The sequence below is a fragment of the Alexandromys fortis genome, unplaced genomic scaffold (genome assembly GCF_014885135.2).
Source record: "Alexandromys fortis isolate MF-2015 unplaced genomic scaffold, M_Fortis_MF-2015_v1.1 scaffold_14, whole genome shotgun sequence".
Lineage (NCBI taxonomy): Eukaryota > Metazoa > Chordata > Mammalia > Rodentia > Cricetidae > Alexandromys > Alexandromys fortis.
The window spans coordinates 5,130,739-5,158,713 of record NW_026067910.1 but is presented as its reverse complement, the minus strand read 5'-3'; the positions used below and the strand labels follow the sequence as shown (position 1 = coordinate 5,158,713).

Below are 27,975 nucleotides of genomic sequence, written 5' to 3'. Positions count from 1 at the left end.
AATGACAGCCTGTTCCAGTTTGTACTAAGTCCATGATAAAGGCTCAGACAGTCCTGAATACAGTCCACTTATTAACACAACAAACAAACTCTTAAGTGAGGATCAAGGGATTTCCCAATTTTTATCAGACTAAAGTGACACCTACCTCGCATCACAACTTGGCACTTAACTTCAGAAAAAGTTTCCCTAAAAACTTCTCAGAAAGGTTTTCTGGAAGTCCATCACTTGGCAAAACTTCCCATGTTCACACTAAGCTGAAAAGGGTGCTGTCAATGCTAAAGATACTTCTCTCAATTTGTCCCATCACAGAAGGCGATTCTAGTCCTTCTGTGCTTTCAGATTCCAGGTCGAAATCTAACAGTGAGACGAATCAGCTGGGAATCCTGAGGTGGTCAGGGGCAAGGTTCACGGCCGTGTTCAAGCCTTCCTTCACATGACCACACTGTTTGATTTTCCCACTGAAGATAACTTATACAATCTTTGGATGGAGAAGCATGGACTTTCTAGAATTCTTGCACTTAGGTAACAGTACCTCTTCATGTTACAATCTACACAGCACTGAACAGAACCTGACTTGGTCCTTTCCACAAGCCAGTTACCCCTTGCTGTCCCCAATCCACAGAAAAGCTGGCTTATGCGAGACCTTGGGCGCCTGGCTCAGAATGAACAGAACTCCGGTCTGAACCGAGGCTTGACGCCATCCTTGTTTTGGTGGCTCCCTATGTCGGGATAAGGGTCAGCTTCTAAGACGGGTGGAGCCTGTGCTTTATGCCACAAGCATGTGTGTCATGTCTGTATGACCACACTACCTCAGGCTGCTGGGCAATGGGCTAGTTGGTAGGGTCAGCGGTGACTCGGGTCCCAAGATAAGCCATGTCCCTCAGTCCCTAAGGACCCTCCTACTCTCGCACTTTGTAACAGTCTGGCTCTTGCTACCACCCAGATCCCCACTTTCCAGCAGTCTACCTACCCTTTCTCACTACCAGCCCCTAAAGCCACAGTCCCTTTCCTTCCCTGTGTCCTCCATCTCCAGCCAGATAGCAACGCGGATGACAAACGATTAAAGCCTGGCTATGGCTTTGTAGATATCACACTACCTGTCTCCCTTTTTGTTCTTTCAATAGCTGTCTCTCCTGACAGTGTCTACCAACATACTCTGCAGACTGCAGAACAAGTTATCCAGGACAAGATTCAAGTTGTCAGTAGAAGCTTTTCCTGAGACTTAACTACAAGTGATGGTTGACCAACAAAACAGAAAGCTGGGTACTGGAAGTTCTTGTTGGATAATCTGTAAAATGTTAATTAATTAATTCTTTTTATCTCATTTTTTTCCTTCTTTCTTTCCTGTCTTCTTTTCTTTTTGAGACTGAACCTAGAGGCTTAGACATGCTAGGAGACTCTACCATTAGGGTACATTCTCAGCCATATAAATTGCTACTTTAGGCAACATGAATAGGCCTTAAGTAAGTTATTCTAGATTTCGAAGCTCCAATGATATTTTAAATATTTTAATAACTTACTGCGTTTATTGATGTTTTCCTTAAATAAAGTCTTAGCCATGGATTTCCACAGGGGTCACAACTAAATTAGAGTCATAGAAGTAATGGTACATATTACACAAAGTAACTACCAGACCACGAAAACTGCTTCCAACTCTGACCCAAATTATCTAGGCTAGGTGTTCTGACAGGTTCTTTAGGTGCGTGTGTGTGTGTGTGTGTGTGTGTGTGTGTGTGTGTCAAGAATGAGGGGGGTGACAGCTGTACTTGGTTCATGCTTGTGCATGCTGGGAATATGCATTTCAAATTTAAAAGCTTTTAAAACTTTTGTTTATTCTATGTTGACAATCTCCTACCGTCAGAATTCCTTAAAAGAATGAAAGCTCCTCGCTAATCCTGTGTTGCAGGGGTGTGGTCTGGGATAGTTATTGGCCAGCATTAGAAAACCTGCAGGCTAGTATCACTAGCTGAAATGTAAGATGTTATGTGTCCTTAGTAACCCAAGAGAAGCCCTGGACACTACTTCATCTGTGGCTTAATTAGGAGGCAAGTATAAACACGTTCCTAAGAACAGTCAGAAAAAAATGCCCATGCTTCCATCATGGCAGCTCTGACTGACACCGGCTCAGGCAAGGCCCTCCCTGGCTCTGTTAGCATCACACACACACACACACACACACACACACACACACACACACACCTTGGTTCATCAGAATGAGGCTCCCAGTGAGTAAGGCCATGCAGTTGGTGGGCTGATGGTTGTGAAGGTACTGGAACCCCCATCCTCTTCTGTACGAAGTTTCGTACATGTAGCTTGAGGCATTGGCAATCACTTCGAGAAATGTCTCCTGTTGTGTCTTGCTCAGGTAGTTGTATAAGAAGTCATAGGCAGTGGCAAAACCCACCAGGGAGTGGGCAAGTGGGACTTCATCCCAAGGAGCATCTTTTACCAACCTGTAAAGAAAATAATCCACAGCTGAGTGCAGGCCTCACGACTTTCATCAGTCTTCACAAAGGGGACAAATGCAGAGATAAACCAAGAGGGCTAAGGACCCGTAATGGACCTTAGACTCCAGCACAGAGCCAGTCTTGTGTGCGGATGACAGAGTTAACACGCCTCTCTCCTCCCAGGCTTCTGGTTACACTGAGACTTTTAGGATTTTTTTTTCTTTAGATTTTCCATTCTTGATGAGAGGTAGATGAAAAACACTCAGGCATATAAAGAACAGAACATGTAATGGCAAGCCAGTTCAGTTCTCACCCCCCCTTCCTACGTGCTGCTTTTTGGGGTGCCTTGTGAAAACAGATGAACACACATATTGATCTCACTTTCCTCAGCTGATTAACATGAAGTATGGTGGCCTACATCATCACAGTCTGAACAGAACTACAAGGTCAACATCATGAAGGAAGGAGTGGCTAAAACACTGATGAGACTGACTCAGAGATGAGGAGAGGTGACCTGGTCGCCCTGTCAGAATTTCAATGCTCCTCTGAAATGAAGTTCCACCCCCTCCCCTTGTTTTTCTGATTATGCGTGTATGTGCACATGTGTGTGTCCCATAGGAGAATTCATGTCATAAAAGGGGTCTTTTCTCTGTTCCATTCACAATTGGATCTCCAACCACAGAATTGCGTGTGGCACACAGACAATTCTTAATAAGTGGTTTTGGAAAGAAAGGAAAAATGAAGGAACTGATGTCCGAAACCAGGCCACACTGCTTACAACAATTATGTGGTCTTTATGAAACCAGGCATTTGGCAGGATCTCTTTGCATTTATAATAATCTCATCATTCTGATTAGCTGTCCTGGTACCACAGCCTGGTACTGAAAAGACAAAGTCTGATGTTTCTTATTCATTGGCTCCTATTAAAAAATGATGCCCTTCCGTGGCCATTCAGCTTGCCAGCATTCCAGCATTGCAATGCTTGGAAAAACATTCCTGCTTCTAGAAACAAAACAAAGCGTAAGACGATGCCATTGTCAGAAAGTGGGGAACAAGTGACTGGCGAGATTGGCAGTCCGTGTTGTTTGTGCCCAACTCTGTGTCATCGTATCCTATAATGATGCATCTACAAATAGCAGCGTCCACACCTAGCCTCGACAGCGCTGTTGTCAGTAGCTTGCTAGCACTGGTCAAGTCCTTACACACCTGTGTAAACAATTACTCTACTGTTACAAGTAGAACATGGGATATCATTCCCAACCTTTGTAAAATATTGCAGTGCTAATTTCTCTCATGTTTGCTAGGTCCTGGGCATTCTAGTTTGCTCGGTTCAAGCAGTTTCCCACTCAACAAAGCATGCCCATAAAGTTGACGGCACCATCATCCCAGCATCATTTTCAAAGCTGGCCTGTGATAGCTGCATGTGTAGACGTTTATCTGAATCCTTCCCCTAATAGTCTTATCCAGCCTCAGCTACAGAGAACATCTATAAGACTGTACTTTTAGGGTCATAGAAACTAAAAGAATTTTGCTCTCGGCCCATGGATGCAACAAGAAGAAAACCTCTTATTCAATGTGATCTGGGCAGTAGCTAATCAATTTACTGAAAAGTCTAAGTGGGGAATTGTTAAGAAAATAAGCAGACCTTTATACATTTTCTTTCACCCTATAGCATTTATCAATTTTCTTCCACCTTCCTGCCGCCGCCACCTTAAAGCGGAGGTTCTCCACCTTCCCAATACTGTGTGACCTTAAAGCATAAGTTCTCCACCTTCCTAACGCCACAACCTTAGAGCATAGGTTCTCCACCTTTCTAACACCACAACCTTAGAGCAGAGGTTCTTTCTTCACCTTCCTAATACTGTAACCTTAGAGCAAAGGCTCTCCACCTATTTCTAACGCTATGACCTGTGGATGTCATCCTGCCACTAGTTCTTTACAGAACTAGCGTAGTTTTATTATGAAAGCAAAGACAAATACCCATAAATATCTGAAGAGATTACTCAAATCCTTTTCAAGCACACATCTGTGAAGCTAGGTTTTCCTCATGCACATCAGCTGAGAAAGCAGACAAGTAAGGTTTGTAAGAATGTGAAACCAGCACCTCCATTTTCACAAAGTATTTATTGTTTTAAATTTTTTCCTGAAAGTCTTTAATTTTATCACTGGAGCTCAGAGTAGAGTGCTTTCCTGGCATATGTGAGAGTGGGCTCAAGAAAAAGAAAGGAAGAAAAAGGCACAAGTACCTTTTCAAAATTTAACAGCCTAATAAGATCAGATTTTTATTATAATTTTATGTGTAGACAGTTTTGTACTATCATAAACGCTTTCTGAATTACCCATCACATACATTAGACAGTAGCAGACAATCTATGAAGTTTGTATTGCTTCAGATTTGACAAATTACTTGATTACATAGTGATAAAAAAGAAGTCTGACAATAATGTTGGTGTGTATATTTTCTAGATCTGATTTTAAAATGTCAAAACCACTCAGTTTCATTTTTTCATATAGTTTTCATCGATGGAGAGAGTAGACAGAATATAATTATCTGGGAAATACCAATATTTAGTGTTTGAAGGCTCATAGAACATATGTAGATTTTCCTAGCGTGGTCTATTTTGGGATGGTGTAACAAAAGGCTTCAACAGCAGAAATGTAACTTCTCGGAGTTCTGCAGGGCTAAGTCTGAGGTCAGTGAGTCAGCATGATGAGGTGTTCCGGGGAGCTCTCACCTTAAATGCGTGGATGCTGGACCCCACTCTGTCTCTCTGTGTTCTCACAAGGTTTTTCCTGAGCTTCTGAATAGATGCATCAGATTACGAGAGAGCACTCAAATGTCTGTTCTCATAAGGGCACTAATCCCATTGTGAGGGGCCTACACACTTATATAACCTCATCTATATCTAACTACCTCTAACATAGTCACATCATCAAAACTGTCCACATGAGGGCATGATCTTTAGCATGAAATTTGGGAGGGAGAGCATAATTCAAGTCATAGAAACTGTTTATTTCATTTACATAACTACTATTAATACAAATGCTTAGAATAAAGAATTTAGGTATTTCAATTATTATTTAGTCAACATAGGTGATCATTTTTGGTAGTCATTTATACATAAGAAATAAATATGGATTTCCTTTTCCCCACATCTGTGCCAATATTTGCTGTTAATAGTAATCTTTTTTCTTTTAAAGGTTTATTTGCACAGGCGAGATGGCTTAGTAATTAAAAGTACCAGAGGACATATCACTACACTATATCTTCAAGGCAAAAATGATTTTACAGATGTGCTTACGGACTGTGTGATGGAAGTTAGTAAAGACTATCATTTGCATGGGTCCTTAAAGGCAAAGAACCGTTGGCAGTGGTTAGGAGATGGAGCTATGGAGCAGAAGCAGAGAGACATAATATTCATGTTGACAGTGGAGGAAGAGAACCATGAACAAGGGGTACAAAAGCTACAAAAAATTAAGGAAAGGAATCTTGCCTTACAGTAGAGGAACACAACCCTACTAAAACCATTTGGAGTTGTATAAAGTTGGAAAATAGTAGATATAATGTTTCAGTTGCCAATAGCTTTTGCCTTGTTAAAATATGCATGCCTAGGCCAATGAGTTCTCAGTTAGTCATAATCTGGCTCCAGTGTGTAAATCCATCATGTTTATCTTGTGCATAGCTGTTCTAAAGGATATTATTTTGTGTATTATATGTCTGTAATGTACATTGAAATACTATGTAAAACATAAGACCCACGTATGGATGACGCAACCAACTACCCAAGTGTCAAGTCAAGAAAAACACTAAGTAAACCAAGAATAGTTAAACGAAATGCAAACACAATATTAAGCTCATTAAGCCTGTAATGTACCTATAAAATGAGATGCACTGCAATTAGTAAGATGTAATAATGGTGTTTAAGACAATGGACCTGTGCAAGAATGTGAGGGAAGACGTGTTTATTGTCTTACAATTTTCTGTAACCACCCGAGAGAACAAGAGAGGCCTTCTCCCTCAGAGCCTTCCGAAGAAAGCAATCCTCTGATATACCTTGTCCTCGGAGTCCCATCTCCCAAACTGTGAGAGAATGCATTTCTGCTGTGTAAGCAATTCATCTACTCTTAGAGCAGCAACAAACACAATTTAAATAGTCCGGTACTGCAGCTCTCTAGAACCTGCCCCATTCTTTCTTCATGTGCTGCCTAACATTTGGCTATCACCCTATACGCTTTCACATGTGATCCACTAACATAAAAAAAAATCACAAGACAATCAGAGGCAACAAGACTCAATTCTGCTTACAGCAAAATTATAATCAAACTGATACATCTTTTTCTTCTTAGGGCAAAAATTCTGTATGGGTTATATTTGTATTGCTGTGATAAAATACCCAACAAAAAGCAACTTAGGGGGCTGGAGAGATGGCTCAGAGATTAAGAGCACGGGCAGCTCTTCCAGAGGTCTTGAGTTCAATTCCCAGGAACCAGAAAGTGGCTCACAACCATCTATAGTGAGCGGGATCTGGTGTAAAGATGTACATGCAGATAGAGCATTCACATAAAATAAATTAATAAACCTTCTTTAAAAAAGCAACTTAGGGGAGGAAGGGATTATTTGAGCACACAATTCCAGGTTATAGTCCATCACTGTGAGGAAGTCAAGGCAGAATATTAAACAGTTAGTCACGGCGCATCCACAGCCAAGAGCAGAGAGAAATAAATGAACACATGCTGCCTTGTACTTAGCTCCATTTCCACACTTACATGGCCAAAGACCCAGATCTAGGGAATGGTGCTGCACACAAGGAATGGGCTTTCTCAGCTCAATTAAAGTAATCAAGACAATCCCCAGGGTATGCCCACAGGCCAGTCCAATCTAGACAATCTCTTACTGAGCGCCCCTTCCCAAGTGGTTATAGATTGTGTCACATGGACAATTAAAACTAATGATCACAAATACAGAACCAAAGTGAAGCACCCCTCACCATATAAGGATGCAGCAAGCAGAAACTTACCTCCTCGGGACACCCTCTCAGAAATGGCATAGTCACCTGATTCTCCTATTTTAGAAGGATTCATCACAATTCTTCTCTTCCTGTATGATTTTTTTTGATGGTTTTACTAAAGTGGTACACAAAAACTTCATAAAATCTAGGCGCCTTTTGAGAACAGTGAATGGAGTGTGCCTGGTTCTATTCTGAGCACCAATAGAAAATGATATGCTGAAACATATCCCATTCCGTTCTGGAAACCTGAAATGTGCTTATCAATCACAGACTTGGGCCATTTTTTAATGGGAAAAAAAAAAAGATACTTTTCAGTGTATTTGGGGAAGAAGCATTCTAAACCCGAGAATTACGGAATAAAGAGACCATGAAAGAAGGGTGAGGCCCCTCACTGGAGATGCTCAGGGAAAGGGATAGTAAAACAAGAAGAATCGTGTGTTCATCAAAATGTTAACACGGTTTTCAAACTACAGATTATTAAATAAGCATTTAAGTTATGACCAGCATGTTTTAATGGAACCCAATGAAATAGAATGGAATGAAATGAAAAACAGTAAGATTACAAAGCATACCTGTCTTAGTCACTTTTCTATTGCTGTGAAGAGACATCAAGACCAAAGCAATTTAAAAAAGAAAGCATTTAATTAGGGCTTGCTTAGAGTTTCAGCATGGGAGTTCATGGTCATCATGGAATTGAACATGGCAGCAGGCAGACATGGCACTGGAGCAATTGCTGAGACCTGATATCTGATCCACAAGCAGGAGGTAGAGAGAGACTGGGCCTGGTGTGGGGGCTTCTTGAACCTTAAAGCCCTTCCACAGTGACACACCTCCTCCATTCAGGCCATACCTAAGCCTTCTAAAACAGTTCCATCAACTAGGGAGCTGCTATTTGAACGCATGAGCCTATGGGGCCTTTCTTGTCCAAACCACCACATTCTAGAGTCCCTGACCCGATAGACTTATAGCCATATCATAACACAAATGCATTTTGTAATCCAACTCCAAAGTCTCTGAAGCCAACTAAATGAGCTCATGGGGCCATTCTCACTCAAACCCCCTCGATTAAATTTAAGAGTCATTTTCTCTACACACACACACACACACACACTTTTCACTATATACATATATATGTATATAACACATTGCGTTATGATGTATATTTTGCATTTTTCTGTAAGCCATATTTTAATAGGTCTGAAGTTAACCGTCTTTGATATCCTGTAAGTAATTTGATATCCTGTAAGTAGTTGTGTCCTTCAAGCACAGAGTTTCCCAGCAGAACCTGCTGCTTGGAAGATGCTTGGCTGAAGCTGATGTGGTCCTGACACTGCAGCAGAGGGTCTGGAGCATATTGGGAGCCTACCATGAGGTCATTAGGACAGAGCCCAAGAAAGCAGAGAAGCTCAGAACGTCCAGAGCAGAGAGTATAAGGCACTGAGCGGTGGTACAGATGCAAGCACACTACCTGTGCCCAGCAGTCAACCTGAGAAAGGAAGATAGAATTTATCACTTGTGTTAAAAACAAGGAGGACATCCTGGCCTGCAAACAATTCTTTTTTTTTTTCCTTAGAAGCACTTTACATTTGAAATGAATAATGAAATTATGCTTGTAGCAGCAACTCCCCTGGTTTAAATCTAAAGATACCGAAGATTTAGACCTAGTCATATTGAAAGTGAAAGTTGACCTCTTTGTGGAATGACATCACATTCTCTCTTCTTCTCTAACCACATGGAGGACATCTCTAGCAAGGAAAACAATCAAACAAACCCAAAAAACAAAACACAAACACTGTATAAGGGACTAGAGTTAATATATGATCATAGTTATCTGTGTGGGTTTTCTTTATTCTCCTCTTTCCCTTTCTCTGGATTTTTCTTGTAATAGTGAACTCACTGCCAGTGAGACTGGAATGAACTAACAAATGCTCGCTACACTGTTCCAAGCTCAAACACAACTTGCGGCTCATCAAGGACCTTTTCTTTCCCATCTGATAGATCCCCTACTCCATCATCCCTCTAGGGGGAGAAGCATGATGTTTCCTTTGGCCTTTAATGGCAGAAAAGGATCTGAGGGTGCCAATGTGGCTGGGGAGTATACATAGCTGTGGTACCCACGTGGCTGTGGCACCCACATAGCTGTGTTGCTATGGCTACAGTAGCTACATGGCTGCAGTGTGCACGTGGCTGCAGTGCCTGACTTCTCATTCTTTCAGCTGTTACTCACTAGTGACTTACTGCCGCAGAACCACTTTAATTAAATCTGACCTTTGAACTTCCCTTCTAGATATTTTTCACCATCCACAAAAAAAATGATGCATATTATATTTAAAGGCACAGTTCCTATTTCATAATGTTTCCTGGTGACCATTCTATGTATGCATGCTGAAACAGCTACACACACACACACACACACACACACACACACACACAATTGCAACACACACGCTGGCAAATCAACGTACTGAAAATAAAGTCTGAGGAGGTGAACTCGGCAGTGTCTCGAGAGTCCACTGGCATCTTACAGCTCGGTATATCCAAAGCCTGCTCTCAGAATACTCCAACAGTTCCAAGTATTATAAGCTCAGTGATAAGCCCTCTCATTCCTCCAGCATCTGAAACATAAATTATTTGCCCCCTCTGGGTCCCAGATATAACTATCCATTCTCATCATTGTTAACTTCCTATCATGGGATATCAGGATTTTATCTGAATAAACTTACAGAGGCCTAACACTTTCCAGCTTGACCTCTCCCCTACTCCTATATGTGAGCAGAGACTGTACCTACAACACAGATTGCTACATGAGAAAACACCAGCCAATTCTGTCTCAGAACGGAAGATCGGCCGTGCGTCTGCAAGATCAGAACTGAACTGGGTTAAGCCACAGCGTCTGGTGGAGTTGCCCACTGAACCACCGTGGGTGTGGATTCCGCAACGTTCAGACTGTGAGAAGGTAGGCAGGGCAAAGAGTCCACGTTCCTTTCACAAAGTGGAAAGAAAATGAAGGGTGCAGACGGAGTTAAAAATGAGCAAAGATGGGGCCGAGTGAAGCTCTGAGGTGGACCGCTGGTCTGCAAAGCCTTCTTACATCCTCAGCACCTACCCAACTCATGCATTCACACCTCTGAAAAGGGGGCAGACAAAAGCCGGATGTTGTGGCAGGCACCTGCAATGGCGATACATAGTGGCTAATGGAGAAGAATCACTTCAGAAGTTCAAGATGAAACTAGAAGATAGTGAGACAGCTCATCCCCTCTCCCCCACCGCAAAACAAAGTGTGCAAAGATTTCACCTTCACTGAACTAGCCAGAAGCAGGGTAAGATGACTGTAGAAGGCTCTTGCTCTTGCTCTCTGTCTCTCTGTCTCTCCCCCTCCCCCCGACAGAGGGGCTGTGACTGGGATCCCCAGTTCCTGACTTGTATTATAGCTGCCATACATTGTTCATTTGGCATTCTTTTATTTTGCAATGAAAATGTCAGGCGCACACGGGCCTTAACAGTGCTCTTAAGAAGAGTCCCAGCTCCTTCACATGGTGCAGTGGGTCTTAAAGCAGCTGCCTCTGGATACTAAACCTCACAGCAGACCCCTCCCTTCCTGTCGTAAATTTTCAGTTCCTTAAAAGCACCCTTGCATTGCCAGGCTCCTAGGCATCAACTGCTTTTGCCTGGGACGGTCAGGCATGGTTCTCTCCTTCTGTCCCTTGATTTCTGTTCTTGTCCCAGCTAGAAAGTCTTGCCCCATGGCTTCAGGCCTCAGCCAAGCACGTCTTGAACTTGGCTGATGATATTATCATCTGCATCAATACTGTCTATTAGTGTCTCTCTTCTGTCAGAACCTAAGAACTCTAGGCAAGAGAGATGTGCAACTTGTGCTTATGTTTATGTTCGCTGCTTAGCAAAATGCTTGAAATTGAGTGTGTTGGTGATTAACTTGCATGAAATAATGTATTTATTACAAATGAAATTGTCTTTGTTGGCATTGATTTATAAAAGGGTAAACATACAAGCAAGGGAACAGAGCTCACAGTAACATACAGCTTCGTGTCACACAGTTGTTATGTGACAGTTTCCCTGGAGTGAGCCAACACGTCTACTCACCCCAGAAAGGGGGTCCACAACAAAGTAATAATTGCACCTATTTCCAAACTGGTGAGAGCTGCTGTTGGGGTCAGTAGCAGGAGCATGGTGACTCAGAAGCAGCTGCTGCAACACCAGAAAGCTCACCCTAACATGGGTGATGTGATGATTCCCTGGGGCTCTGTCTGCAGCTCCACAGTCCCTGGAGCTCTCCACATACACCCACAGGTCTCCAGAAATCTCCACACACACCCTCAGGTCCCCGGCGCTCTCCACACAGACACACAGGTCCCAGGAGCTCTCCACACACAGCCACAGTCCTGGAGTACTTCACACACACACCCATAGTCCTAGAGTACTTCACACAGACAAACAGGTTCCTGGAACTCTGCATACACACACACACACACACACACACACACACACACACACACAGTCCCTAGAGCTCTGAATACATGAACACACATACAGAGAGAGAGAGAGAGAGAGAGAGAGAGAGAGACAGAGACAGAGACAGAGACAGAGACAGAGACAGAGACAGTCCCTGGCGCTCTACACAGAGGCCCACATGCCCTGAAGTTCTCTATGCAGCTCCAGTGTGAACATCTCTGCCTCCACCCACAGCAACTGTTGACTCTGATGCTGCTGGGTAGAGACCTCAAAACTCTTCCAAGTTTTTGTTCTCTGGCACATGGGACCTTTTTAAAACCACCCTGCAGCCTTGGAGCCTTTTGCAGAATGTTACAATTTGGTCAGTTATTTCCATTGGGAAGAACATTCTTTTAGCAAGAGTGTTTCATTAGCTCACTGGATCCTCTAAACTACAATCTGAGATAAACATATTATTTAACTTCAACTTACAGGATAGGAACTGATCTGAGAAGCTAAGTAATAGGCTCAAGGTGGCAGAGCTTGGACACACACAGGCAGTCTGGTTCTGTAATCCTAGGCCTTCACTACAATGAACCTCCTACTTTGGAACACCATAACCATTCTTTTCAAAGGCAGGAGGAGGTGGTTTTAAAGCGAACACACCAAAGCTTTGCAATAGGAACAGGTATAAGATGAAGGACTCCAAGGCTCAAGGGTTCTGGGAAGAGAGAACACTGGGAGAAGAGCATTGAAAAGGTTCTCAGGGAACCTGAAACCCTGGGAACTAGGACGGAGAGCAAACCCTGACAGTCCTGCCACCTCTATTTCTGGGATTCCAGGTGACAGACTAGAGCAAAGACTGGTGCTGGCTGGGCCTTCAGAGTGAAAGTGGGGCCAAATACACACGAGCAGTCACAGTGTGCAAGTCTCCAAATTACATTCCCAGCCGCACGAAGCCTCGGGATTTCGGCTCTTGGCAAACCCAGTCACCCACTTGGAGCCAAGTCACTTGTTCCTTCAGTGTCGCTTAGAGGTGTCTACAGCAGGTACACTATGATAGGTCCTCTGGGTCCTCAGTAAGTGGACAGGCCAATGAGGAAGACGGGCATATCCACCAAAAGCTATACTTCAGATGAGATGTCCTACAGAGCGTCTGAAGGCACTGTCAGGGTAGAGGCAGAGCCCAGAGGTTTCTGGAAAGGAGTTTCTTTGGGACATGCACTCAGGATCAAACAACCAAATGTGTGCTCTAGTTCTTAGCACAAACCAGTGTGCTGAATTAAAACAAACAAACAAAACAGCCAAGAGAGCTGCAGGAGATGTGAAGCTGGATACACATCACGAAGGGAGCAGTTAAGCCTAGTCGTGGAGTCTGATAGTCTTGGAAGTAAAGATATGGGTGAGTCTGGCTTTCTGCAAGAAGAAAACTTATTGCTCAGGCCCAGGTCATACCTGAAGATGGCAGTGCAAGCTGTCTCAGGGGAGACAACATGACAGTCACTAAAACAATAAAATTACAAAATGCTTAAAAGTCAGAGGAAGACAGAAAAGCTGCTCTTTCCAGATGAAGACGTTTTGTGGTGAGGGTGGCAATTCACCTTCATTCAATAACCACAGAACCGACCTCAACAAACTGCATGGAAGAGTCAAGGGAGAACAGTGGGAGGAAGAGGGAAAACAGGCGTGGGCAGAGCGCAGCAGGAGACGAGTGGAAGACTGTGAATTTGTAAGCAGCGGCATGGGCTGTAGTGTGGAGGCCTAACAACAATAAACACCAAGGTATTCGCTGAAGGTTTAACTGTCTGTCAGCTCTTCTCAGGATGATGAAATATCTCATAACATCACCTCATGCCAAGGAAATAATTAGCTCACAGCTTCAGCTTACAGTCAGTCGCCGGCCCCACTGTCTTGACCTCTGGTGAGGGAGAATATGATGGTGGAAACTATACGGTACAGTGTAAGGCTCATGCCCTGGCAGGTGGAAACAGTGAGGAAGGGGCTGGAGTTCCAGGGTAGCCTTCCAGGGCATGCCCCATGCGATTTCCTCCAACTAGCTAGGCTCTACTTCCTGACGTGTTCGGTACTCCCCCACAGTGCTACCGCTTGAGGGCCTCTGCCATGTGAGCCTTAGTGGTTAGCTCAGATCTAATCTGCAGCACCCATGAGCCCTTGTGACAGCAGGGCCAGGGACGAGGGCAAGCAGTCACGTGCCATGCGGTGATACGGGTAAGTGAGGCAGATTGAGTGGACACAAGAAACAGATACTGCTATTTAAAAAGACGTAAAAAAGTGAAGTATTGTCTCCCTCCCATCAGCTGACTCTCTGCCTACATTCTCCATCTCACGTAGGTACAGTCTGTCACCAGCTTCCCAGGCCCCATTCTTCACAATTTTCTCCTTTACCACGTAAGTTTCAGGGGACCTCAGAATCACATGGGCAACTACACAAGTCAGGGAGTCAGCAGTAGAGAGGAGAGCTGGGTCCTGTCTTCTGAAGGACGGCCCAAATGCTGAAACAGTCATACTTTGTCTCAGCCTTTCCCCACCCTGGGGGTCCCAATGGTGCTGTTCGTTCCCCTCCTTGACTAATGTTGCAGTCACTAACAAGCTTCTCTCTTCCTGGTTCACTCACACATGCCATCATATACAAGTGCTTTCTAGATCACAGGGGTATGTACGTGGGAGACTGTACCTTCCTGCTGTTCAAAGACAGCACATTAAAAGAAAAAGAAAATATAGATGAGACTGTTAAGCAATGTTAAGATGTGTCCCCTTAGTCGATAAAGCCTTAGAACTTGAAAAGTTAAAGACCAATTTGAAGATACCTAAGAGAAAATGAACTACCTGGCTTTCCAAGAGATCTATTATCAAGAGAGTCAATTAACACACCTATTATCATTATAACAGCCAATGAGCACACCTGTAGCATTATCAAACAATCCAATGAGCACACCTGTACCATTATCAACCGATCCAATGAGCACACCTGTACCATCATTATCAACAGATCCAATGAGCACACCTGTACCATCATTATCAACAGAGCCAATGAGCACACCTGTACCATCATTATCAACAGATCCAATTAAACACCTGTACCATCATTAGCAGATCCAATGAGCTCACCTGTACCATTACTAACAGATCCAATAAGCACATCAGCCACAGATCCAAGAGCACACTTGTATCATCATCAAGAGATCCAATGAGCACACCTGTAACATCACCAGCCTCAGCAGTTATTACAAATATCCATTTAGCATTATAAGACTGCTCTGACAGCAAGGCCACGGTGTCAGAATGGAGTTCTCATTTCATCCGATAGGCAAACCTAGTGTTTAATTTTCACTGCACTTTTTAAAGATCTCTGTGAAGTGTCGTTACAGATATATTCAGTACCTGCCAACTACTACTTTCCCCTCAAGATAGGAAATAAGGAATGCATAAAACCCAAACATCAAGCTTGTCAAAATTTTGTTAGAAAACATTTAAAGATATGTTTTAAATGTTTATGTAAAGACAGTGCAGAATTTTATACGCACGTCACCTGTGCTGTATGTACAAAGTGAGAGACTCCACTACAAAAGGAAGGTGGCTTCTTTTGGCCCTAAGCACAACTCCCTATGGCAATTCAGAAAACCCATATCGTATTTAAACAGGCAACAAAGGACACTGAGGGTAGGAGGGAGGAAAGAATTTAACATTAAACAACAAACAAGTTCTACAGAGTAAAGTAACTTTGCATTTCTTCCCAAGCGAGTGTGATTGCAGCTACCATCAAATATTTTAAACTTAGGTAGAAAGAGGATTATTGAAACAGCTTTATCCTCACCTACATTTGAAATAGATGGAGAACAATTTAGAGTTCAGGGTGCATGAGCAGCAAGAACTTGTGGAAGTGGAGCATCCTCTATATAGGGAGAGGGTGACTTCACACAAGTTCAGCACTTCTCCAAGGATGCTCAGCTTGCCTTCACCTGCCAACCTGATTGGGCTTCCTCCGCAGCTTGTGGGTCCACTCTGGCCCGCAGATCCACCTGTAGTGATGCTGGTCAGCAGCAACCTGCTCACTAAATGGCAGTCAAGAAGGGACTGTCCAATGCCCGGGGTTCTACTGCTCGAGATCCTGTAAAATTTAAAGACGCTGACCGACATGACTGACTCAGAGCCATCTGCCCTCAGCTTCCAATGATCTAAGCCTACACCAAATGAGAAAGCTGTCACAGAAATGTAAGAAACAGGAAAGAGAGTGATGGAAAGAGTGAGGGGGAAGGGCAAAGGAGAAGAAAACCATGAATGAGAAAAAGCCAGCACCAGAGGCTGGGTTTCTGACAGCCCAACATTTGTTTCCACCAGTCCGCTTTAATGGATTCCAGGTGTCTGCTGGGCAAACCTCCCTGCCGTTCTCACTGGAAGGTCATGAGAGGAAAACCTATCTTTTCCCTCACAGGGCTGTGGCTCCATGCGTTGGGGCCCAGCTACTCCCTCCCTCTTTTGATCCTCAGTCTTAGGCTGCAGTTTAAAAGAGGAAAGGGCCTGAGAAGCCGCTGCAAGGAGTTGCATTTGGAGCCCCGCAGGCAAGGGCTGAGACAGGGCCCATGGTGCATCTTGGTACACAGAACAATGAAACTGACTCGTTCATTTCAGGGCGACACAGCTTTTTCTTTTTTTTTCCATCTCCTTATTTAGGTGTCTTATATTATTTTACAAATACACCCTAAGATGTCAGAAGCTTGTCATCTATAAACAAGGATTTAATAATCTGTTGCAGAAGGGGCAAAAAAAGTAAAACTACTTCTCTGTCCAAAAGTTCAACTTTTGTTCTTTCCCTCCCCAGTTCTCTCGATCCCCTGTAGCCAACTGGCTCCAACACAAGAGTGAAGTCATTTCTTTCCTCTGTGATTTATTTTCTGTCTCATGATAAAGAAGAAAAATACTATAAGGCAAGGGAGAGGGATTCACAACAATTTCTCCTCAAAAACCCGACTCCGGAGCACCAGAGTGCTTAAAATGGAATACTGTGCACCCAAGGCTTGCCAGTGTTGCAGTGTGACATCTTCCTGTCTAACACAAATAGGAAAAGTTTAGCAAAACCAAGTGCCAAGTCCATAATCTCAAGAGTTTTCTGTGCATTGCTTTGTCCCCATCATGAACCATCATGGCTGCAGAGAGACATCTACATGTTACAGATGAAAAACCATGTTTACTGCAGCTATAAAATCGGCCAGAGGACATGTGGCTAATTACAAACAGCAGCGCCAGGGCAGAGGACAGATCTGCTCCGAGATGAATGTGTCAGGCCCGTTTTCCCTGGTTGACAAGTTACGAGGAAACCCCCCCAAATCCCACTCCTGGGAAATGCACAGTGGATGCTTCCCAGCTATCGACTTCGACTTGAGTAAATCCGTCCGTTACAATCGTATCTTAAATCTCTTTTCAATGCATCCATCTCCACGTATGATTACGTGGAACACGGTAAACTCACACTTTTCTGAAGCAAGCAGACAATGGTGGACTCCAATAAGCAAGTGGGCCTTTTGTCTGATTCGCATCAAGTTCTAGACCACCAAGAACATATAACTGAGCAGATCGAGGTCAGAGCAATCCATCAGTCTAAGACTTAATGAGACACATGACACGAAGGGATGCCGCCTGGCAGACAAAGCATGCTGTCATTTCATTTTCTAACGTACGAAAAAGTCTACTAAAGAATTCAACTAGCCCAGGGGAAAACATGGCTGGCTAAATCATGCATCTGTTCCATTCTTCCTCCTCCATCCCCTTAGGTTTTAGTGAAATTTGCTCAGAGCAGCCTCCATGAAGGGAACCTATGCATGCACCAAACAATATAGTTCCTGTTCTCCACCCAGTGCTGAGAGAAAAGCATCAACACAGCTCATCAAAGGATGTTTAATGAGAGTACTGAGTCTTTGTGAAAAATCTAGAAGGTTCTTTATGATCTCGGGGTCAGGAATAATTGTTCTTTTACAGAGCAACTGACCTGATTTTTATATTCATGGACACTCTAAACTTCAAAACTAAGGAAGCCTATCATCTTGTTGCCAAATAAATAAATAAGACAAATCAATCTCAAGGTCCTCTTGTGAGTCATTCATGGTCACAGTGTGACGTGACCCGTCTTAGTGACTCTTATTCCTTTCCCAGTCCGTTTCCCAGCTCTTCACTGTCATCTCCCTCAGCTACCTTCAGTTGGAGTCTTGTATTATGTTTCCTTAATTTGGGCAAAAAAAGTTGTAGAGGTGAAGGCACAGCACAGGCGAGCACAAATAAACAAACAAAAACGCACATACATTAAGGAACTTTTAAGAAAGAGTAATATGTGCTAATCCTAAAGTCTCTCTGAATTGATCTTTATGGAAATCCATGTAAAATTTCTATGAAACACTTTTTTAAAAGTATTATTTTTTGGCTTGAATTTAAATTCTTGATGGAAAAAAATTATTTCATGTATAGTATTTCTATGGTTCTTAAATCATATTTTGTTTAAATTTGCGTGTGTTCATGTATGTCCGTGCCTTGGCATACATGTGGAGGTCCAGGACAACTTGTGAGAATCAATTCTCTCCTTCCACCATGTGGATTTCAGAGTTTAGGTCATCGGACTTGGCGAAAACGCATTGACCTCTGAGCCATCTCAAAGGCTTGAAATAAGTTATTTTAATTAATCAAGTTTACTAAGTAAGATACACACAACCTTGGCATTAACAAAACCAAAAAAACAGGAAAGACTTCCTGGGAAGGATGTGGTTGCCTACACACAGGCAGAGAGAACACACAAGCAAGCACGTCTTCCTGTGGTGCCCAGGTGTAGAGACCCATAGAATTATACACATTTCTCAACCACCCTGCCATCGACAGTCTTTCAGATTCCCTTTCCATGGTTTAGGTGGTAAAAACATTACAGCTACATCACATTTTCAATTTAACTTTTTTTTCACAGTGGCTGCAGAGACCGAATTCTTGTTTACTGTTGTTGTTGCTGCTGTTATTTTGAGACAGGTTTTCTCTGTGTAGCCCTGGCTGCTCTGGAACTTGCTCTGTAGACCAGGTTGGCCTTAGATTCACATCTGTCCAAATCTGCCTTCCAAGTGCTAGGACTAAAGGTGAGTGCCACCATGGCTGAAATTCTAAAGTCACTCTATGGATGTGAACCTTTAAATCTCTTTACTAACATACAATGGATTCAATAAATATGACAGTTCTTGTTGTCAGTTTAACAGGCTCAACGAGATGAGCCTCTGGACCGCTTGTGAGGGATTCTTTTGATTAGGTCCGCTGACATGGGAAGACCTACACCTTAAAAGTAGTGGCACCATTCTGGGCGAAGGTTCAAGATTGCATACAAGGGAAGAGGCTAGCTGACCATGGGCACCCATCATCCGTGACCAGATGCTGCTTTCCTGACTTCCTCATCATGATGAGCTGTATCCTCAGACTATGAGTCAAAGTAAACTCTTCCTTCACATTGTCTCTTGCCAGGCATTTCATCACACAGTGAGGAAAGTACCACAGCTTTAACACCGAACCAAAGACACCTCCTTATTACTTTCCCTCAAGTCCTCCATCACAGCCTTAGCACTAGGCTCTTGCACACACAAAGGATCCCAGAGGTCAAATGCTGCCTGTTTTAAAGGAGCATTGTCAAAGGCAAATGGAGAACAATTTGAATAAAGGCGATAAAAATCTCTGAACAATAACAACAAAAAAACCCTATTTCCTTCTTAAAAACCTATAAATAACTATTATACACCAACCAGGGCCTACGTCCTAGGTGAAAACAGCAGAGGCAATAATTAGCACCAGCTGTCATTATTCTTCCAGCCTTATTACATGACAAGAACTTTCAGAGGACTATGTACTGGCTGCCTCACTTAATCCTACTAATGACCCTGTGCAGTAGACACGCTACTGCTGTAATGTTACATGCCAGAGTTGCTAAGGCTCAAACTGAGAAGTTTATCTGAAGCGATACAGAGCTCAGGATGTGGGCAGAATGACTCCAGAGTTGTCCCCTTTGCCCTGCTGCTCCCATAAGTCATGAGTGAAAACCTTACTGCATTATCCGCATGCTCAGAAGCACCCACTGTAAGATTCCTCGTCCCAGGAACAAACTGAAAAACTGCTGGGCCATTTCTTCAACCCTGCATCCACATCACGGGCCCAGTAGATGCTCAAAGTGTCAGTGAAAAAAAAATATAATTTAGTCAGTTTTCAAAAGAAATGTTCTTTAAGGAAAATGAAAAATATTATCATATTATCAGTTTTCAAAAGAAATGTTCTTTAAGGAAAATGAAAAAATATCCCATCATAGGGATTTTTAATTCTGTGATATTTATTATTGATTTTTAAATACAGCCAGTCTTTGTTTTTCTGAAATGCATAGGTGCACACTATATCCGAACTAAGACAATGACAACTCTCACAGTATACTTTTTGTATATAATGAAGAATAGGATTAATCAGAGCAATTTAAGGAAAGGTAACTGGAATATAAAAATATTTAGTCATGTTTTAACTTGCATAAAATGATGATGTTCAACCACACACCTAAATGAATGTGTAAGAGTCTAGGTTTGAATGCGGCTATTTGTAAGTAGCCAACATTTCTATAAGAGCATTAAAAATCACAAGAAAGGGATCAGTTATCTAGAACTAAAACCCAGATATCAAGGCTCACTTTCAATTTCTAACCCCAGCTTAGCCTGACCAAGAGAAAGCAGTCCTACTAAGTGACAGCCTGGCTTTGGTCACCGGGTAACAGCACAGTTAGTTAGGAGATCTCTTCCCAACTCTGCCGATCAGTAAATCTGTACTTGCAGAGACTATGTGAATGCTAAAATTTGTACTTGAAATTATTTATTTTCCTTCTTTTGTCAGAGAAGGTATTTAATCCTAGTGACAGTGTCCATTCATTAAATACATACTCCCAGATATATATATATATATATATATATATATATATATACTATGAAATTGTACTGGCCTTGTACAATTTTACTAACACTGTTATATTTTTGTTTAAAAATTTCAACACAAAGACATTTTTTAATCTCTTAGTCTGTTGTGTGATGAAACAGGCTTTTTACAGTAACTGTTCTTCTGGGGCATTTCACAAGCACCAGCATCTATGGAAAACACTAAGGCTATAATAGAGCAAACAGAGACAAAAAGGGATTGCTTTTTATTCTACCTAGTATAACATTAAGTTACTGTCGCATTTGATAACGTCATCCTGTTGCTCAGATTATCAGGTGAGTTCTCATACATGCTTCATTTTCTTTCTTGGTGTCAGAACTGGAATGCAGGCTGATGCGGGTGACTCTAAGTCAGAACACATGACACACACAGCTAAGGTCTATGTTTGGGACTAGTCACATCAAAACGCTTGGTCCATATATCATAAGCTTCAGAATGACCACATGTATTTATAGAATAACTACATAATTTTACAAATTACGAGACCGCTGTTCTTCCATAGTTCTGTCTACTACGAGACGTCAGACAGTTATCATAGGGCTGCACATTGCTACTCCTCTTCTGTCACACCAAGATGTGTTTCATGTAAGATACACTCACCCACGGCACTGCTACAGATGTCCCTAAGCCTACGACAAGTGGCAGCTCACATAGTTTTAGGACCATGTTTCATACAATTTGAAAGCATTTTTAGCAACTGAGCTGTGAATGTGTATTAAGCTAGATTTTGGGAAAAAAATACCTACGGAATCCTGAGTTTAGTCAACTCAAACCTCATCTTTTAAAAAGCAGATAGATAGAAACATGAATTATAAACAAATTTAAGTAACCAAAAGGAAACGGGAAGTTGGCTCTTGAATCTTAAACTCCTGAAAAGTAAACCATGAGATAAGCAGATTTCTTCACACGTGTGTACTGTAGCACTCGCTCTCCCACAGGGTTGGGCCCTCTGCTGATTCTTAAATAGAATCTTGTTCATAAATTGCCAGTCAATCCCATCACAATGACTTTTATGTCCTTATTACCATAAAGTGCACATAAATGCTAATTGTCTGAAAGGCCTTATGGACAAAACATTTCAGTCAATTTGAGGCGTCAATCAAAAGCCCAACAGCAAACAATAAGAAACAGTCATGTACCATGTAAGCGGTGTTCTGCTCCAAGAAAGAGCATGCGCAGGGTCACAACCAAGTTGAAAAGTCCATGAGCCTAGTGACCCTGTAGCCACCCTAACATCAGCACAAAGTGCTCTTTGCTCACATGTTCACGGGGCTGCTGGTGTAAAGAATCCTACGTCACTGTCAATCATAAGAAAGTTACCACATATAACTGTCTATAGGGCACAATGTCCGATAAGCAACTATGATACTGACTTATGGGTTTATGAAATATGATTCATTGTTATTTTAGAGGGTACTTTTTCCACTTACATAGAAAACTAGCCATGGACATGTATGCTGTGTTATGCAGGCAGCAGCCTCCTAGGTTTAACATATATCTTGCGCTTGAATTCATTTTACACTATTTGCTCATCCTGGCCCTAGAAGCAATAAGCTACATCCTATATAAATGACACCTAGGTATATATGTTAGCCACGCAAGGTCAAAAATCACTTAGTGATACATTCCTCAGAAGACGTCTCCATCCGTAACTGTAAATGTATGTTAAACAATGCAGAAAAAACTCTCAGCTAGTAACATGGTAGCTCAATTCTGCACCACCACCCCCCCACCACCACCCCCAGCACACCTTTGGCTAAGCTGCCTTTCAATATGCTCCTTCTAAATTGAAACATGTTAGGTCTTTTGAAACTGTTAGATATCCTTCCTTCCTTCCTTCCTTCCTTCCTTCCTTCCTTCCTTCCTTCCTTCCTTCCTTCCTTCCTTCCTTAAATTGAGACAGAAGCTCAAGTACCAAAAGAGCAGCCTCATATTCACTATATAGCTAAAGATGCCCTTGACTTTCCACTCCTCTATCTCCATCTCTTCTGTTGGATTTAGGAGCATGTAACACCACCCCTACCTTTTGGGTGGCAGGACCAACCCCAGGACTTCATACACACGCATGCTAGGCAGTCATCCTACCACGAGAACTAGATCCTTACCACTTGGATCATTCCTTTAAGCGACAAGGTTAACACAGTAAGAAGGAAAAGACAAAAATCTACCAACTAGGCTGCGCTGCCATCCTTTCCATGTAGTCTTTGGCCATGTCCCGGGCTTCAATGTTCTCAGGATACAGCACGCAGAACATTGCCAAGGCACCCAGGTTATTCCCGTAGATCTCATTCCAGCGAGCACTGTACTCCTTGTGATCCCAGGGAGGGAGGTATTCCAGGGGGTTAGACAGCATGGTGTGCACAGCCTCCGTGAGCCGAGCGGCGATGTGCTCATGGGAACTGGCAGCCCTTAGCTGGAGCTCCGCCACCTCTCTCCTGGAAAAGTACAACATCGGGTGGCTGTCGTAGTTGGCATTGGTGAAGGGAATCATAACTTCCGGGTTCTCGTCGGTAATGTAGGCTGACACAAAGCAAAGCAAATATATGAAAAACACACTGGGGGCACCCCGTGTGTGAGTCCTCATTGTGACATCAGATCTCCAAAGCTCCAAGGCAGCCAAACCATCTTCGAACGATCCTACGGGAGACACACAGGATAGAGTATGTCAGTCACGCCTGGTGGAAGTGCACAGCAGACAGCTATCTAACTTCCTCTAAACATTGGGAAAGTAATCTTATGAATTTTTAACATGCGGCAAAAAGTTAAATTAGGGAGAAACTTGCTCGAACCCAGCGAGGTATGATTTTATAGACATAAGCACACTCTAGCAGATGGAATTCATCAAGAAAACACAACTATGGACTTATGGGGAAGGGAAAAATACGATGTTTTTCTCATAAATTATCAGGAAGAAAGGTTGAGATTTTTATGGTATTTTAGACATTAATACATAAACCACATAACCAAAAGGCTGTGGTAAACCATCTGTCTTCTGGAAATCTGAGAGGGCATTGAGAAATGGGGAAAATCCTGTGTTTCTTAATCCAGCCTCCTTCGCCACAATGATGTCCCTCATCTTTCCATTTTACAGTCCGATCCAGGCATTGGGATCAGCATTTCTGTGGGAGCCTGTGTGGACAAAAAGGTTGGAGCAAGACTGACCATCTCTTTGTGGCGGCAGAAGGTGAGCTAGAGAAGACAGAAGAATCTGCCAACAGCTCCCTGGGCTGACGTCAGCTTCCCCGAAGTCCAGACTCAGGGCTCTGGGACTGGGAAGTTGGCATGCCTTCCTTCAGAGAAGAAAATCTCGGTGTGGAAAGACTGGATGACTAGTGGATGCTCTTTCCCTCATTATTTCCAACCTCTGGATGGTTTTCATTTTGCATATAGGATTTTGGTGCCACTCAGGAAGTTAGATCATTGAAACAGGCTCACATATTTCCTTATCTAGGTGTTCTTTATTGCGCTTTCTCCCCCCCCACCCAGGTGGCATATTTGTGCACTAGCAAAAAGAACAACCTTCAAACAGAAGCACACACATACACAAAGGAAAAAAGACACACACTCACACACCCTCAGCATTGTCTACGACCCACATCTGGGATAAAGCAGGCATAAAATCCCTCAGAGAAAAAGTCAGGGAATTCCTAAAATTCTTATGAGGGGAAAGGTTAGAGAAAGCAGGCCAGAAAAAAAAAAGTTTTACGTAAATAATGAACAGTGGTTTTCAATTATTAAAAGGAAAAGCTGATGGTGAACCCAAGTGATGTTTTTTTTCCAAGAAAAAATGGCCTCATCCCAGACGAATGAGAGAAAAATAAAAATGTGATACCAAATCCAATCCACATTCTCAACTTGCTCCATCTCCCACGGAGCAGAGCATGGCATCGCTTGTGGCTTTCTTCTTTTGGTAGTTTTTATTCTTTAGTGTTCTTAGAAATATAAATACATATATGAGAAAACGTAATGGCAGGGGTTTGGTGATGCGTTTTAAGTTCAAGAGCAGAATTTCTGATGAATAAGAAAATATTAATATAGTCATACTAAATCAGAACTATAAAAGAGAAGTGACTCCTGGGCTCTGGCAGTATTATGTCTAGCACCCAACGCTTTGAGGCGGCTGGCTAGATCCTTCAAGGTCAGAAGACCCAGCCAAAAGAAACAGTCTTCTGTGGTTACACAGAGGAGGGTGTAGTCTCTGGCAGCGCAGAAGTGGCTGGAGTAAAGGAATGCTCATCCCATTCCCCTACCCCCACCAGGGGATTGATTGCCTTTTGCTTCCCTCAGGAGAACAATACTGCTAGCATTTTTTTTTTAAGCACGTGTGTGTATGAACCTTCAAAATCAAGACAGGATGTTGTCATCAGTGCAATTAGCACAGTGGGGAAACCAGGCATCCCGGGTGAGGACAGGTTGGAAGCTCTTTTTTAATTGGCCTCATATGCACACAGTTCCGAGTCTCTCAAAGGCTGGGTTTTTCAGAACATGGCACAACAGGAATGGGGTGACTCAGGCTACTCGGGAGTGGGAAAGAAGATTATGTAGAGACCAGAATTTTTCCATCTCAAGTTTTGGTACAAACATTCCCCCAACATGACAAAGCCTGGTCGGTTTTATTTGCTGTTTCCTCTTCCCCATTGCACACCACATACTACTTAACCTATCCAGGCAGTTCACTGAGATAGCAGAGGCTGTTTATCCTAGAGTCCTGAAAGACGGTGGGTGGACATATCCTACTCAACCAAACTCATCCTCTGACCCCAGCCACTTTTGCTGCAATGCCTCCGGCTATACCAGACTTGTCTGCATCTGCCCAAACAATAAAAGAGGTTCCAGAAACAGACAGAGCCCAATCAAGACCCTGGATGCTATCTCCTTCTGCTAACTATTTTGGAAGCTTCCTCAGGTACTTCTCCTCATTCATCAGAGGGCAGAAGAGTAGAAAGGCTGGGATTTGCTACCCTTTAAACCTTGCTGGGGAAATCACTCAGGCCAGTGCAGAACCCACAGACATCTGCACAAAACACATCAGCGGATGGGCTAAGGAGCAAGGGCCTGGCATTTACCGGCCACAAATTACACGTTGCCTTCCTAATGTCTCACACAATGTGCCGTGTTCCCACCATTCTCCCAGCTAACAAGACCTTCCTTTACCTACCCACAGCTACTCCTAGGCTGGCACAAATGAACACGGCTAGCCGGGTTCAGCTGTCTACACATCTAGTTTCCCAGAAGCGGGGAATGCTCTCTGCACATGTGGAGCTAAGCACTGAATCTGGCGCCTGAATATTCAGACGCCACCTCAGAACTAAATTCCAGCTTGGGAGTTGGTAAAGTCTCACCACTAAAATGAGCAAGCAGAAATCCTGTTCTTCCTTATATGAAGCCAAGGCAAGTTTAAAACTTTCCAGAAAGAAAGAGAGAGAGAGAGACAGAGACAGAGAGACAGAAAGAAAAGAAAAAAAGAAGAAAGAAAGAAAGAAAGAAAGAAAGAAAGAAAGAAAGAAAGAAAGAAAGAAAGAAAGAAAGAAAGAAAGTTAGTTCTCCAGGAAAGTAATAGGAGAAAACACCCAGGTCTAGAAACTTTAGTAACCTAAATGTGATGTTTTAAAACAAAATGAAACAGAAGTCTGCCTCCAACTTGCTTTAACCTACAGGACACCTGGTTCCCATTCATCAGCTGTAAATGTCTAGCAAATTCTAGCAGACAAAATCCCATTTCCAGTCCTTGGATTTTTCCATCAGCGGTCCACCCTAGCCACCCTGTGTGAACACTTTGAAAGAAAGGCGCGCTTTCCAAGAGCATTTAAAGTGGACCCTAAGCAAGTATGTTGTAGACCAATTTCACGTACTTATTTCAATAGACATTAGGAAAGGCTGCAACCACCACAGCAAAGCTGGGCTACATAGTCGCGTCTCAGAGTTTAAAAACAAAAGAACCCGAGGTGAACACAGAAGAGATGTTGACTGTGGTATGTGTCATTGTGGCACCTTAATGAACACTTTGGGAGACACTGAGGATGCTCAGTGAGACAATGGCTTAGGAAAGGCATGAGTGCGTTTAAAACCTTCACTCTCCCATCACCCCCTCTCCCCCATCCTCCAATGCACAGAAACAAGTCTGGACTTGGAGACATCTAGAGATGATCTCTCAAGAGATCCCCACCCTAGCTCACTGTTGCAGAGACAGCAGAGCTCACTGGAACCTCTGGCCTAGTTCAAGAACATGGCATTTTAATTTGGCAAAATGACTAGACACACTTAGCAGCTGAGCCTGTTAAGGCATCGCTTACCCAGAATTCCATCCTCAGGGTGTTTCTGAAGGGTCTCATGAGCCTAATTTTCCTGCCTTTCGTTCCTCTTCTCCACAAAGTCCACTGCCTTGCAGAATTCAGCTGTCTTCCTCATTCTTTTCTTCCCACACAACACACATCACTAAAGCATTCCCATGTCTTTGCTTACTCAGTAGAGACACTGTAGTAATTTAAGAATCACTGTTGCTACAAGATACTTCAGATAGCACTGGGATGCCAGCCACCAGCTGCAGCCCAGTTCAGGATCATGCTCAAGCCCAGCCAGTTATAATTATCTTAGGCAGATCTTCACAATGCCAAACAGCCCAAATCATTCTGCTGCATCCTAGTTCCAATAATCCACCCCAGCTGCTACGAATGCTAACACAGAAACTGTGCTGCTGGGACCGAAATGACTTTCCCATATCGGATCTTTAACGTTACAATAACAATGTGGCAAAGAAGCATCGTTTGCCTCCATAACCTAATACATTCCAGAAGCTGAACTAGAATTTAAACCCTAAACCAAGGTTTCTGCTGTTTTGTTTTTTTTTTTAAACTGGACAGATTTTTCAAACCATTTTTAATCGGAAGCTTCACTTCTGCTAACTTTACATAAAGTATGGAAGGAACATTGTGAAGAACCAAGAACCAAGCAGTGAGCGACTGGGACTATGTAGAGAATGAAGCGCATGGTACCCCAAAAGCGCTTTCAACTTCTCGCGCTTTGGAAAAGGCCGAGTATAGTTGACAGAACAGAAAAACAGCCCCGAAGAA

At 43.0% G+C, this 27,975-nt stretch overlaps 1 protein-coding gene across 1 annotated transcript in view; it reads right to left on the bottom strand.

Moving 5' to 3' along the window:
* Positions 1 to 27,975, bottom strand: part of Dse (dermatan sulfate epimerase) — a 56,746-nt gene that overhangs the window by 8,546 nt on the left and 20,225 nt on the right. The window contains 2 exon segments of the mRNA XM_050137980.1: positions 2,200 to 2,453; positions 23,074 to 23,542. Of these exon segments, the coding sequence (XP_049993937.1) occupies positions 2,200 to 2,453; positions 23,074 to 23,489 (670 nt within the window). The 5' untranslated portion in view covers positions 23,490 to 23,542.